Source organism: Camelus bactrianus, chromosome 3 (genome assembly GCF_048773025.1).
Source record: "Camelus bactrianus isolate YW-2024 breed Bactrian camel chromosome 3, ASM4877302v1, whole genome shotgun sequence".
NCBI classification, from domain to species: domain Eukaryota; kingdom Metazoa; phylum Chordata; class Mammalia; order Artiodactyla; family Camelidae; genus Camelus; species Camelus bactrianus.
This window is the reverse complement of record NC_133541.1, coordinates 70,295,316-70,310,953: the sequence shown is the minus strand read 5'-3', so window position 1 is coordinate 70,310,953 and position 15,638 is coordinate 70,295,316. Positions and strand designations below refer to the sequence as shown.

At 35.4% G+C, this 15,638-nt stretch overlaps 1 protein-coding gene across 2 annotated transcripts in view; it reads left to right on the top strand.

Moving 5' to 3' along the window:
- ST8SIA4 (ST8 alpha-N-acetyl-neuraminide alpha-2,8-sialyltransferase 4) overlaps positions 1-15,337 on the top strand; it is an 87,895-nt gene extending 72,558 nt beyond the window's left edge. For both annotated transcript variants that reach the window (XM_010956309.3, XM_045517653.2), the window contains exon 5: positions 10,987-15,337. In XM_010956309.3, the coding sequence (XP_010954611.1) occupies positions 10,987-11,269 (283 nt within the window). In that variant the 3' untranslated portion in view covers positions 11,270-15,337. The remainder of the gene's footprint in view (positions 1-10,986) is intronic.
- Positions 15,338-15,638: the final 301 nt, after the last annotated feature.

The window sequence follows — 15,638 nt, the reverse complement described above, 5'->3', positions numbered from 1 at the left end:
TCATCCTTGTAGCATGTATTAGTATTTCATTTTCATTGTCATGTAATAGTCCCATATTTTACTTATCCATTAATCATTTGATGAAAATGTAGGTTTTCACTTTTCAGCTATAATGAATAATGCCACTATAAATATCTGTGTACAAGTTTTTGTATGATCATGTTTTCAGTTCTTTTGAGTATTACCAAAGAGAAACAGCCAGGCACTGGCCAAAAGTGATAAAGACAGATTTTATTCAGAAACTATTGCAATAGGGGAAAAGAGACTTCAGTATAGAACTGACCTCAATTCTGAATACAGCAAAAATAAGTGAAGATTTCTGGCCAAAGAGGGGAGTAGGGGTGGGAAATTCTAAGAGAAGACATCAAGGCAGGGAGAGGTGGGTGGTGGAGATTCCTGCCTACACAGTTAACAAGATTCTGCTAAAGCTAGGCCCAAGGCTTGGGCATCAAAGTTGGGGTATGAGAAATCTGATCAGATGTCAAGAGTGGTCAAATAACAAGGGTAGAGGGAGTCTCACTAAACTAACTTGGCAGGATTCTTCCTAAAATTAGACTCAGAGAAGATGGACACAGAAGGCCAAAGTAGAGGCCTGGTTGAGAGAAGGGCTCAGAGGAGCCTAAATAAAGTTTGGTTGAGTAGAGAATCGTGTACCCAGGTGTGCAGTGGCTGCATCATATGATAACTCGATGTTAGCCTTTCGAGGATCTTCCGGACTTTCCAGAGAGGCAACTCCATCTTACTCGCATACACAAGCACCAACAACGCATGAGGTTCAGTTATTCACATCCTCGCCTGCACATTATGCTTTGTCTTTTTTATTATAACCATTCTGCGTGGTGCAAAAATTATCTCACATTTCCCTACTGCATAATGATGTTTACTGTCTTTTCCTGTGGCCATTTGTATATCTTCTTTGGGAAAAAATGTCTACTTCTTTCCCCAGTTTTTAAGCTGAGGTTCTTTGACTATTTATTATTGAGTTGTGGAAGTTATTTATGTATTTTAGGTGCCAAATCTCTTATCAGATACATGATTTGCAAGTATTTTCTCCCATTCTGTTTTTTTGTTTTTGTTTTTTTTTTTACTTTGATGGCCTTCTTTGAAGCATAAAAAATTTTTAATTTGATGAAGTTCAATTTATTTTTTGTTTTGTCTCTTGACCTTTTTGGTGTCAAACCTAAGAAGGCTTTGTCTAAGGTCATGGTATGTTACGCCTGTATTTCTTCTAAGAGTTTTAGAGTTTAGCTCTTAAATTTAGGTCTGTGATCCTTTTTGAATTGTTTCTTGCATATGGTGTGGTGGAAGGGTCCAACTTTTTTGTTTCCAGTGTTGCATTTTAACTGAATGTTATGACAAACATCAAAATAGGGGCCAGTCTCAGGCACCGTATAGTTTGTTACACAGGAGCCTGATTCTGTAGTACTTTTTTTACTTTCATACTTTCCCATTGCAAAGAATAGTATTTACATAGTGTAAGTGTCTTTACAGCTGGATTTCTGATTGTTTTACTTCCTCAGAAGAACAAGATATTTTTTAAAAATATCTACTAAAGGTCTTCCATTTAGCAACTATTTAATAAATGTGATTTTATAAATTAAGTGATTCTACCTACAAATGTGTTGAAGGGATCAGCATTAAGTGAGACTAAATAAGAAAAGGGAGGAAAATTAGCATTGATTCCATTAGATTGGACTTTGGTCAACTAGAGATTGACGTCTAGAGGGAAAATTACTTATCACCCTAGTCCTTCATAGGTTTAAAAATAAAATTTTTAAATTATCTCCTAGTTAATCTTGTTGAACAGAATTACAGCAGTGGTATTTCTAGTGACATGTAGCTTTAAGCATATGATGCAGATCCCAAAGCCCGCATCCGTGGCATTGCCGCGGCAACATTCTTTCATGGGGCGTTTCTCTCTTTCTCAGCTTGAATGCTCATAGAAAGCCCTTTATTGAGGGATAAATTCATGCCAAGGACAAAGCAGTTTTCTAAATGGGCAGTCTCTTCAGCATCACACACTTCATGACAGGAATAAAAATATAGAATAATGATCTATGTTTGACTAACTTCCCCAACTGTTACTGTTTTGATACTTGCTGGGAAATTTTTAAAGAACTTCTTTGAGCTTGCTTGTAACTGTCTTGATTCTGTTCCTTCACTGGGATTTGATAAGAACTTTGATCTGTGGCTGATGTTGTTTGTACACTTTGCTAGCAAGCATTTTTCATTATTGAATGTGTCATAGATTACATTGTTATTTAATGCATTGTAGATTGCATTTGCTGATCCTTACTCCTCTTGAAATAGATTTTAGCACATCTCCTATCTAGAAGGTTAATCTAACCGGACGTATTGATGTAAACTGGGCATATCCATTTGTAAATTGTCCAGATGAAGCTAAAAGAAGATCATCAGGCCATTAGAAGAGTTATTTATACTTTGTTACCATAGTAATGTGGACTTTTATTGAGAAACTGTCCGTATGTTGACAGGAGAATGTGAAAGTATAATCTCTAAGTGCCTCCTTAGAATAAATGTTTATGCAAAGGAAAACATTTCATGAATAAAACACTGCTGTCATTTTAATCTTCCAATAGCTAAGCCATTTATGCTAAGCATTAGGATTCCCTGCTCTACTTACTTTCAATTCTACTTCCTTTTCTTGTAAGACTCCATGTCTTATAATAAATGATTATACCGCTTCCTTTTAATCTTATTAGGATAAATATAAGATTTCAGTGTTTTTTAATTTTAAAAAATCAACCTGATCTCATAAAAAGGATCATTCACAAAGCACTTCAGCATAACCTCATTTAACTCCTTCATCATGCTTCAAAGGACCACCCCCTTCTGTGTTTCCAGTATTTCACCTTTCGGACGTCACCACTTCCTCGTTCTGGCAGTTTAGATTGTAAATTTCAGTTGTCTTTTAGAATTCAATTGGATTAAAAGAGAAACTCATTAAAACCTGTGGCATTATGTCTACTTTATTTTTTGCCATAATCACCATGCACTAGTTCAGGCTTTTAAGCATTATCTTTGAAAGGCCCCCAAAGATATTTTGTTAAATACAAGTGGAATCCATCTATAATTATTTCTCTTAAGTCTCTTTCATCAATATCTGATCAGCATATGATGCAGTTTTGGAGTGATCTACCTAAATTCCATCCTGGTTTCTGACATGGTAAATAAAGTTAAAAGTATTCCCTCTGTTTATTTTTGTTTAAGTTTTCTCACTTCTCAGCAAGGTTTCATTTTTCCTATGATATCATTTTCTTCCATTAGCTTTATCGTTGAAATTATGATGGATAATTTTATAATTTTTAGGTAACAGTCAATTTATTACAATTTTTGAAAGTGGAGAAACATCTTATGCTCTCTAATTACAAGTATTACAGGAAACCAGAAATGATGTTAAGTTTGTCAGCAGGGATGATTTTTATCAAACAGCTCTGTCATGTTATTGAAGGGAAAGGCTGCATATTATGTCAATGCATTATTAAAGTGGGAGTAGTTAATAGATACAAGCAAAATGTAAAGATCGGACTACTGCAGTTAGGTGAACACTCATGTTCTTCCATCTAAATTCAGATTACTTGTGACCTTTTATAAAGGAGAGTTGTAGGTGTAGTAGAAACCATATTAAGAATCTCATTTTATTGGTAAGCAAACTGAGGCTGAATGAGTTTAAGTGATTTGTCCAAGACCACGTAGTTAGCTCAAGGTAAAGCAAAGCCATGGCTCCAGCTTTTCCAGTGCTTTCCCACTGTTGAATGTTGTCACTAAGAGGTTGTCACATCATGAGTATGCTCCATCTTATTAGCACTACAAACCTCTAAGATGCCAGCAAGAACAAATTAAGGAAGCACTCATTATGTACCTACTGTGTACCCAGCACTGAGCTAGAAATTATGAGATAAAAATAGGAGCAACAGTCACCTCTATTTTCATTATGTAATGATGTTAAACTTCTCTAGTAGTAAGAAGTGACACCATCTTTACAAAGGTGCAACTTATACCCCCATCTTCTCTCCTTGCAAATAACATGTATATGAACAACTACCTGGGAATCTTTCTAAGGCAGAGTTCTTTAATGTTGAATTTTATCATGCAAACTGAAAGGAGCTAAAAGTCAGGAGGAATATTTTCTGTCTCGTCTACAGTGTACTGACGCTGGCTTGTACTGGCTTGCAAGAGCTGGTTTTGCCATCTCTCCTCAGCTCAGTGCTCATTAGTATCAGGTTAATAACTTGAAATCAGCTGTGATGGGAGTAGCTATATCACAGAAATTGACGAATGCTACGATTCACAGCCCTCTGTCCCCTAGCCAGTGTCTGCATTAAAACAGCCACCAGCATACCAGAGCAGGACATTAGCTAGCAGAGTTGGGCAAATTATCTTACTTCTAGAGCTATTAACTGCACCCTCTGTGAAATAGAGATGGTAATATGTACTATAGCATATATTACAGGAGTCTGTAAGACTCACGTGACAATACTTTGAAACTGTGAGTGTGAAGTGGAATTACTGCTATCACAATAATGAGAATTCTATGTTCACTAATAAAATCTGGCACTTGACAAAACCGGTGGAGTATATGTAGATTTAGAGTTTCTTCACAATGTATCCACACTCAACCTGACTATGTATCTAGCCAGATAAAAATATGAGTGAAATTCAGAGTTAGGGTCAAAGCCTAATTCCTACAATGGAAGTCAAGTGACATAAATAGGTACCATATAGAATGTAGAGATTATTAGGACTCAAGTAGTATCTGTATTCCTTTTCCCATGTCATGAGTCCTCTATGCCTCTGATGAATTAGGCTTGAGGGTGGATAAAACATTTTCTAAATGTATACTACGGAGGGCCTCGGCAGAAAGAATTTTCTGTTTTCCTTTTATCAACTGACCAGTACAGAGATCTGTGTATAAAGGGCGCACAGAAAAAAAAAAAAACTATTGATAGATTGACCTCTTAAGGTTACAAGTTCCTGCTTTCATTTTAATGACACTTCAAAATAGTTTAAGAAACCTTGTTCAAACCTGCATGGAAATCCCTACCCTTTGATTCACTGTCACTGCCTTTGGCATTTGCAATGTGGTTAAGTAAGTTACATACTGAAACTACAAAATTATCTTCTGATTTCAAACACTTTTGAGACCGTTCATGGGAAAAATGGGTCCTTTATTCTGGTCAGCTCTTATTTCCCTTGGATAAAAACGAAAAGCCAAAAAAGCTCCATGTGTAAAACACATCACTGTTGACACCAGACTGTTGGTCACCAAAACGCCATATGGATGTTTATTTTTCCCTGTGTGAACTCTGTATTGAAAATAGTCCCAAGGACTTGCTATTCCAAGCTACATGATCTGAAAAAGCTAAGAAATCCAATTCTTTGATTGAAATCATCATAGCCAGGTATAAGTGGGTTTGAATCCTGGTCTTGTTACCTATAATTTCTGTGGCTTTAATCTGGTATTTAACCTTCCCAAGCCTTGGTGTACTCACGTGTGAAATAACACCTATTCATAAGTTGATGGTGAAGATTAAATGAAAAATTCTACATATGTAGAGCTCTTAACACTGTCTCTGGATCATTATAAATACTCAATAAATTATTATTATTACTGCTGCCTTTTAATACATTGCTTATGTTTTTACTCCCGGATTTACTCCTAGCTTGCCAGGACACATTAATTGCCCCTTTGTTTCCTCGCATGAGAAGTAGGTGTAAAACCTATCACTTTTTGCTTCTCTGGAATAATATAAGGATTAATTCACGGTGGACTGAATCATTCTCAGTGAGGATAGTGCTGGAAGTTCTATTTTGTTTTTAAGAAATTATCACCAACTCTAGTTTTGTGACAAGACAAGCCATCTCATAATCTTAAAAGGTATCATGAACTTTACCAAAACATTTTTAAAACAAAATTAAGTTTTATGCACTTTGAATGAATTCATGTAACGTACTATACTGCAGACTGGGAACATAATGAAAGGATGACCTAAACGGTTGAAAATAAAACTCCATGTGCTCAAGGATGATTGCTTTAAATTTTGTATATTATAACACATACACATATACTCCTCTGAAGAATGAACCAACATATTGACCAATATGGAGGACAGAACCCCAGAAATTCATATATAATATTCAGGTATTATACAAGAATTAGTTTGGGGTATGGAATGTCGAACTGGGAAGATGCAGACATCTTCTGCAAAGATGTAGTATAGAAAGCTAATTCTTCTACAATATCTCAAATTCCTGTAGATATTTTATAACCAGAAGGCATGTTATTTACCTTTAACAGAATCTTCCTTTGGTGCTAAGCACAAAGCTCAGTTGTGGGAATATAAATATGAGAGGAGGAAGAGAGAAGAACTCAGCGCACAAACGTGTGTTGCTCTGGACTCTGGCTCACGTTCCAGAGCAAGTAATCTCTGGACTCATGAATGGAAACTTTGCATATAGTATGATATTAAGTTAAAACTGTTGGCACAGTGGAATTCCATACTCTGTATTCAAATTCTTCTAGAAATTTTCACGATCGATTTTAGGAAGAAGAATAATATTTTAAGAGGAAATATATTACTTCTAAACTTCTAGGCCTCTTTATTTCAACACAAATACAAATTAATATTCATTGTTTTCCAATATGTTGAGTGTGAGCTGTCATCAGTATATTAAAGACTGCTATTGAATAATATTTTTTGCTTTTATTTCTAAAACATTGGTTTCCTGAAATAATCATGTATTTTGGCTCATCAGGTGATTATTATCTAATTTATTATGAGATAAAATCTAACACATTGCCAGCTTTAAAATCAAGAAGCATCTATTAAGTATGTTAACCAAAGTTTTAGAAACAGAGACCTGATTGAAAGGAAAAAGGTGTTTATTTGGAATTTGTTAGGACTGCAGCCTGGGAGACACATATTCAAGAAATACTGGAATTGTGTTCCACAGGATTATAAAATGGGGGAGGCTAGTAAAGGCAAAAACCATAGGTTACAGTTAGTTACATGAGTTGTCTGTCAATAATTATAATTGGAGCTGGCAAGAAATAAGGATGATTGTTAAGATTGGTTGGAGCCTGAAGTGGTTGTGTAGTTACAAGGGGAGACCTTGAAAGCATGAGGCTGCAGCTGGCAGGTGTTGTTCTGAAGACAGCTGGTGGTGTGCTCCGGTCTGGTACAGTTCAAACAGAGTTCAGGTTCTCAGTGGTGCAGAGGTGTGTCTGAGACCAGATCCTCAGTGGCGCACTGACTCCATTTTGTGTGCCTGACTGTTGTTACTCCATGATGATGTCAGTTTGTTATCAGGTCCCTTCTTTGCTTTGCAGTATGTTAAAAACTGAAACAAGGTAAAGGGAACAGAGCGGGGAGGAGGAAGCAGAGCAGGAGCAAGAGAGTTTCACACAATTTCAGGGAGCTTGCAGTTTCGTGGAGAGAAGATTTGAAACAGCAATAGAATCTTATAGACAGAGGAAGCCCCAAAGCCAGTCAGATGGTTTTGTTTCTCAACTAAAGAAGCATGCCATTGAGGTGAAATGACATGACCACAGTTTTCCAGCCAATATGTAGTTACAGAAGGCACCAGGAGAAAGTAGGTTGTGGAGTGGACTGGAGAATGGGTTGTGTGGGATGTGTTGAAATTCAACTACTGTTACTTCCTACGTGTCAAGCTTTATACTATGTTCTTACATACTTAGTATCTCTTTTACTTTATCATAACAATCTTGTATATGAGATATTACTAGCCAAGGTCCAAGGAACTGAAGTAGCTTTCCTGAGTACTCATAAGCATTATATTATAGGTTCACACCCACATCTTGTGGCCATAAATATGGCCTTCTGTAGCACACTGGTTTGGTGAGTAAAGGCATTCCAAGTGTGGAGTTAGTTTGAAATAAGAAATGGGGCTGATATGTTGGATGAAGAGTCGGTAAGACACCTTGCTTAGCAGGAACAAAGCTTCCCTGCTGGGAAGTAGTGAGATTTATGGAGAGTATTGCATCTATAAAAGTTAGAAATGTTCAAAAACTTACATATCAAACGCAGAGTGAGTTTGTTTCATACAGCAAGACAAAGTATTAGAGTACCAAAGCAGAAGGGAAGGCAGGGGAGAGAGAATTAATAATACCTGAAATAAAACAGCCTAGCTGATGAGAAACGTTCTGTGTATGTCTATGAATGAGTGTAATATATATGAAGATCCAAACAGCTAGGGAAACAAACAGGGGCAGGACATTACGACAATAATTCTCTCTATGTGATTGGACTATAGGTAATATTTTTCTTCCACATTCGTTTCTTTTTTCCTTCACATCTTCTGCAGGGAACCTGCATTGATTTTATAATTTAAAAAAAAATCAGTTTCTGTAAAAAGGAATACATACATGGAAACTAGATTATTTGCTAAATTGAAAACATTGCTAAATTTTAAACTAGAACAGATAAGAATTTGAGATAAAAATTAGGGCAGCTTGTGCTGAATTAGAGCATGAATAGTTCATTATTTTATCAGTGCCTTATTTTCCTGATTCGGATTAAAAACTTAATAGTCTGTTTTTGATCAACCTTCACAAGAAATTTGTAGTTTTTTAAATGTCAGCTTTTTAGATAAAAGCAAATACTTTCAGATACTTAAAATTATACTATGTTCTTGGCCAAATACTGAAACTTGATACTGGAGGTTGGCCTAAACAATTTCAAACCTAACATTATATTTGTAGTAAGCACATAGAAAACTCTTACTGATTGTGTTCGGATCCACTCCTGTGTCTTTTAACACAAAATGTTACTGCTTGTGGCCTTAGTTCTTGACATGCTTTAAGGTTTTGTTTCAATTTATCTGTTACATGTTGATGCCATTTATTAAGGCCTGCTTTCCTGTGATTTATTCTTAGAAATTATTAAGATAAGAGGCATTTATTTTGCATTGTTTCTCCAAAAATATCCTGACAAATGAGTAGCTTAATTTTCTTTGAAATTATTCAAATTGTTCAAAGTCAAACATCACAAAGCTTGTTTATAATGTGATCTTATATATAATGTGACCTTGGGGTCCCATACAAATAATGTGGCCTCATATTATTTTCTCCTAGCTATTTTTTTTCCCTCATTTGAGAAATAAGATAATTCAGCATGACCTTCATGCTGCCAAACTTCCCAATAAGTGACATTCTTTGATGGAAATAACCATTTTCTCGACTGAGTTTGAACTTGCTTCACCCACATTTATAACATTTATAAATAAATATACTTTTTATAAACATTTATAAATAAATGTACTCTTTAAAGGAACCCACTGCATCAGCTGACATTTGTAACCACACACAGATCATGCTCACAGAACTTTTCTATAATAATCATTTCATGTTAATAACACCTGCTTTCTCAGAGCTGCGAGAGCTTCAGGCTGTTTCTTCAGTGCCTTCAATCTGTAGATTAACTATGCTCCATGCACGAAATCTCTGTGGTTTCTTCATGTTGTGAGCAATATACGTGCTAAAGTTTTTGCTCATACTTTTGAGTTATGAGGAAATTCATACATGTTCTTCTCTGAAAATTCCTTATGAATCTTCTTTCCTGAGAATATGCTTTCTCAAAACACTTGTGATAACAGAAGTTCCGCAATACACTTCACCTGGTGCACAACATTCAGCACATGGCCTTCACCCAACAAGCAAAACTGAAAATGTGAACCGTCAATCCTGGTTCAAAGGTAGGGGGAAAAAGAAGACAAAGGAAAAAAAACAAAACAAAACACAGGAGTAATAATAGATAAGTGTATTTTCCATGTTTTGGATGTTTGTAATGAGGTTTGAAAGTCCAATATTTCTTTAACCAAAAGAATTAAAACAAAATTTTGTTCTTTTCATATTCAGTATTCTAGATGTATTTGATCTACCTTGGAAAGCTTCAAAAATTATTTTTTAAAAGAAAAAGGAAATAATATTATGTGAAATCTAAGGCAAATGTTTAAACACAGCAACAACCAGAATCTAATGATCTCATATTTGGATGGCTGGGTATATATTTCCCTACATAGGAGATAATAATAAAAACAAAAATTAAAAAACCAAGCAATTTATTAACTTTATTTATAATTGGACAGCTTTGAAAGTAAGAGAAGATCCATATTCTTCCTCTTTTAGCTTATTCCACATAAGATAATGAATATGCCAAGTGTTGGAAACCTCCTTTCCTGCCAGAGGTGATGATTAACTTATGAGTGTGCATGCTTTTCAGATGAACAAAGTTTGGCAACAATGGTGGATCAGACATTTTGGAATATTTTATTGCCTCTTAAAATGAGTACTATAAAATACATATCAGCATTGAAATATATTTTACCTATTGAACAAAGTTTTAAACTGCATAAATGGTAAACTATTTACAAATATTTGTTTTATGTTGTTCTGTGGGTTGAGGCTATATTCTTAATTAGCTGTAGTAAAATGTGACTTGGAAATTGGAGTTGAATAAGTCAGTTAATATAATACAGGCAAAGCATTTATTTGTTTAAGTTTTTAATTGAAATATTAAAGAATTTGAAAAACTTAGTCGTAGTTTCAATCCTTCTGTTCTGGGAAAATTACTTAAGTCACTGCCCAATTACTGTGCCTTTTGCAGTCATGTTTAACCCTTTCTGAGGAGATTCTACTATGTAAAATGTTTGCTGCTAGTTCATTTTGTATATAAGATTCCACAGTCATATTTACCTACATTCCAGGTCCCCTGGCTATTCATATGACCTCAAAAATAAGCAAGAAAATAAAGGGTAAGAAAAATAAAATAAATGTATTCAATTTTCTAAATGCTTAAGGAATGTATTATTTCTTCAGCAATCTTTTGAATGTCATTCATACACTTACTTCTCAAATTTTATTTACTTTATACGTAGTAGACTTGCTACAGGGTTTGTTGAGTGTTTCTCTAAATTCTTCTCTCGTGTGTGTGTTTTTTCCCCCAGTTACTGGCTGACAAACAAAGTTCCCATCAAAAGACCCAGCACAGGTCTGCTCATGTATACACTCGCCACAAGATTCTGTGATGAAATTCACCTATACGGATTCTGGCCATTCCCTAAGGATTTGAATGGAAAACCTGTCAAATATCATTACTATGATGACTTAAAGTATAGATACTTTTCCAATGCAAGTCCTCATAGAATGCCATTAGAATTCAAAACATTAAATGTGCTGCATAATAGAGGAGCTCTGAAACTGACAACAGGAAAGTGCGTAAAGCAATAAAGCACATCTGAAAATACAGACTGAATATGCACTTCTTTTCTGAAGATGCTTCCTGAGATTTGCAAATAGGATCCAAAACAAGACTGGATTTCAGCATCCACCACTTACCTGAAAGGTGATAAAGGACATTCATGAGAAATCCACTACCAGCTGATGAAATACCTGCAAAGTGCTCTAAAAATTATGTATTTTGACTTCAAGGGTCCTAGTAAGTGCCACTTCCACTAAGAACACAGTTTGAATGTATAAACAGTAGTGTTTACAAGATCCAACAATGCACTTGTCATTAGTTAATGAAGCAAATATGTTCATCACTGTTGGGCTGCCACTGCAAGGCCAAGCACATGAGAAGAGGCACCCGGGAACACAACTCAGCCCTCGGGAAAACTGAAGCGTCCTGTCAGCAGAAATCAAGAGGGAAACAGTTTGAGCAGTGAAATCCTTCAGATTAAACAACTCAAGTCAATGCCTTCAGTCAGGACTCTGTGTGTGATCATGAATTTTATGTTTTTGTTTCTGTTCTCCTTTGCCTTCTGGAATCTCTTTTGGTTTTGGTGTCGGGATGCTTAGAAATCCTTTCTGAGATAAATATGAATGAGATGAATAACCTGCAAGTGATCATTTTTGAAGTTCTTATATTTTTAAAGAGTTATCCCACAATGACTCTGTAAAAAGGTTTTATTTTGCACAACTGTAAACCTCCAGATTTTTTTCCAGTGGTGTAGAAGGTACCATCTAAACTGTATCACTCGGTAATCGTGAGCCATTCTAAAGGAAAGATATTCTGTGTCATCTGAGATGATAAAATTAGCAGGAAAAAAAAATGTACTTTTGGTACCAAAGATTATAATGATGTGTCTACACAACAAACCATTCTCCTTTCATGAAGATAATATATTAATATATTATTATGCTACTAATATAAAAGTTGTCTCTGGATATTTTAAACTTTTCAAACTTTATTTTTATTTGACGGAAGATTCCACAGCTTTTACATTTCATAATGATTTTGTGGAAGCATTTTGCCCTTTAGAGTAAATGTTCAACTGATAGGGCTGGAATGTGACTTCTAGTTCTTTGATATCCCCCTTGTTATTCAGATGGAAAGACTGGCACGCTCTCTAGATTATTGTTAAATTCTCTTAGTGCAGAAATAATATGATTGATAGAGTGTTGTTTTCATCACAGACATCATTACTTTTAAGAGGTTTAACAATGAAACTGTACATCAGTATTTTGCACTTCAAGTTAAATTAACCAGTATTTTTTTCTGTAGTTAAATTTATTCGTTATCACATTAATGTGTTTTCATACAAGCACATGAAATTATTAATAAAAATTTAAAAACTTTTAACATATAGCAGAATTGACTAGTAGGCCAATTTCTGGTAATTAGTATGCTGGTAGGTAATTCTGATGGTAAATTGTTTCTTTAGAAAACAGAAGTGCTGTGTTCCCACTTCTGCTCTTGACCTGAAACAACATAGATTACTTCTTGTTTCTTAGGGAAGGCAGTCTGAGAAAAGAAGAAATAGCATGAGGAGTATATATGTTTTGTTCCTTAGGGAAGACAGTCTGAAAAAAGAAGAAATAGCATGGAGACTATATGTATGTTTTCAAGGACAAAGGATATTCATGGTAGTACAGTTCTCAATATATTAATAGTATGTGGTATTCTTTTTTAAAATATGGTAGAACCTTGGGATACAGAAGATTATATTTTCTGAGAATTTATGTATCTCTGAGAAAACAAAATAGAATCCATAAAGGAGATGCATAGCTAAAAATGGATAGAACATGATGTGCTTTTATCATTGAACCTCTTATTTATTGGAAATTTTTGAAGAATTGGGTCCATATTTTGAATGTAAACTTGAAAAATCGGATTTACTTAATGAATCCAAAATAGGTTAATTACCTAATTTGGACTATTTGCAGACAGGTTGTTTGAGTAGCCTTTAGTTTGAATTCAACAGAAATGTTTGAAGTCACAGGTAAATCCTTATAGATAAAATCCATCTCAGAACTCACTGAAAGTATGTCTCAAGAAGCAGCAGCAAGGTACCTTGCCGTTTTTACTGCATTTTTCAACAAATGCATTTAAACAGCTTTTAAGGCCACAGCAAAAGCGTCCCAGACCTTTACTGTTCTGTGCGGTGGTGTTTATCCCGTAGATGCGTTGAGTAGTGCCTTTTTAGCTTCACGTGGCTTTGTTGCCGTAGGCTTTGTGTTCTCTAAATACTTTGCCCAGTTCTGAATATGCTCAGCATGTAAAAAGGGCTTCAGTATCGACTGAGACTACTTTTGTTCATCTCAGGGAACTTTCAATACTCAAGAATGAATTCAATTAAAGGCAGTTAGTGTTCAAAGACAAACTGTACAAGACCATTTCATTCCCTATTGGATACCTTTCTGTGTCCCTCCCCCTTCACATCCGCTGTGGCCTTCTCACAGGGACAGGGCAAGGACGTCACCGAAGGCTAACAGCAAAAGGAAGAAAAAGAATTGAGATTTAACCCATTGGGGGCAAAAGGGAGCGTGATGAAATCAGATTATAAATACATACTTGAAACACCTGTTTGTTTGTTTTTTCCTTTTGAGACTATCATATGTTCACAGCTTTAATCTTTTTCTTTCTTTTCCACGATGTAACCCTGTACCTGGCAGTGCTCGGGCAGCTGATTGTGAACTATTCCTGTCCTTCAGAGAACGTGGTTGTTACCGTGCTGTTGACAAGAGTAGGCCGTAGGAACATTTTCATCATTATTACCCAGCCTGTCGTGTACTTAATATTAAGTTGCTGGAATACAAAAGAAACAGATAACTTAGTAACAGATTCTTCTGGGCAAATCCAATGATTTGGCCCACAGGACTGATGAAATGACTGGAAGTTTTTCTACCTGAAGAAGGTGCCGGGCATTCCGATGTCTTTATGTATCGTCTAGCGTAGGAAATGTCTATCCATTGCTAATAAGGATTTCTACGTATATGCTTACAGAAGAAATTTATTTAAATAAGCTATAGGTTGTGTACATACCAACTAGTTATTAAGCTACAACACAGGAAAAGGGTGAACAAAGTAATTTATTTCTAATTGAGCCGGTTAGTCATAATTCACACAGTGTGGTATTTAGTTCATAGAAGACTCATTTTCCCGTGGATATTGTTGGGAATATCTGTAATTGTGGAAGGGGTGTAGGAAGAGTTATGTATAGTTAGTTGTTACCTCTACAAGTTTTGAGAGTTTCCCCATCAGACATTATCAATATACCAGTGTTTTGCAAATGGAGTGAGGGAAGGTTATTGTTCATATTTGTTGAAAGAAAATCCAAATAAAGCCCACCTAGAAATAGATATTTTATTATATATGTGCTATAGCTATATCTACATAGTACAAATAGACATGTGTGATGCATATATACAATGTTATATATGTGTGTCTGTGTGTATACACACTGAGTCCATAATATACACACACTAGCTTTGTGTAATGCTGACATCTTCAGGGGCTGCCCTGTGGAGCACTCTGGAGATAAGACCGCTTTAGAATAAAGAAGTTCTTTTGAGACTTCAGTTACTAACCTGCTTTAAAGGGAGCTACTTTATAACTGAATTCTATGCTGTTCATACCTAGAGTTAAAATAAGGGTCTAGTATATCCAAATCTTAAAAAAAAAAAAAAAAAAAAAATTAAAAGTAAAAAAAAAAAAAAAGTCTTGAAGCTGGCCATGTATTTGAATTGCAGTTTTCAGATTGTGGCTTCAGACCCTGTGTCTCCCCATTTAAGTAGCACCTTTTAATGATACTGTTTCTTTGTGTAGGCAAAAGCACAAGTGTTTCAAATGTATATAGCAGGAAAAAAAAAGTTTACAGAGATAGCATTGCTGCACAGGATAATTGCTACTGAGTATTTCTTACATCATTTGTGGAATTGAAAGCTGAGGTTTATTCTGTCAAGTTCATTCTGTTCAACACTGTTTCCCTATTGTTTATGTATAGCAATTGGGTGTTATTGTTTTATCATTTGTAAAACTGTAAAATAAATTAAACCCTCCCCCCTTTTTTTCAATTTCTCTCTTATCTCTTATATCCAAGACCTCGGTTCCACCTTACATGTCAACATAAGGTAAGAAAAAGCTTTAGCAAGCTTTAGCTGGCGCCTTTGTTCTCCCTACCCCTCAGCCCCAGCCATCGGCAGTTTGGCAAATCATTTATTGTAAAGTGTATGTATGTCAATGTGAACACTATCAAAAGCCCCATGAACATCAGAACCTCTTTAACAGTTTTCTGTGTGGTGCATTATGCTTGTGGTTGAGGGAACGGAGTGTCACACGAGTTACAGTCATTTATCTCCAGTTCATGTTCCCACT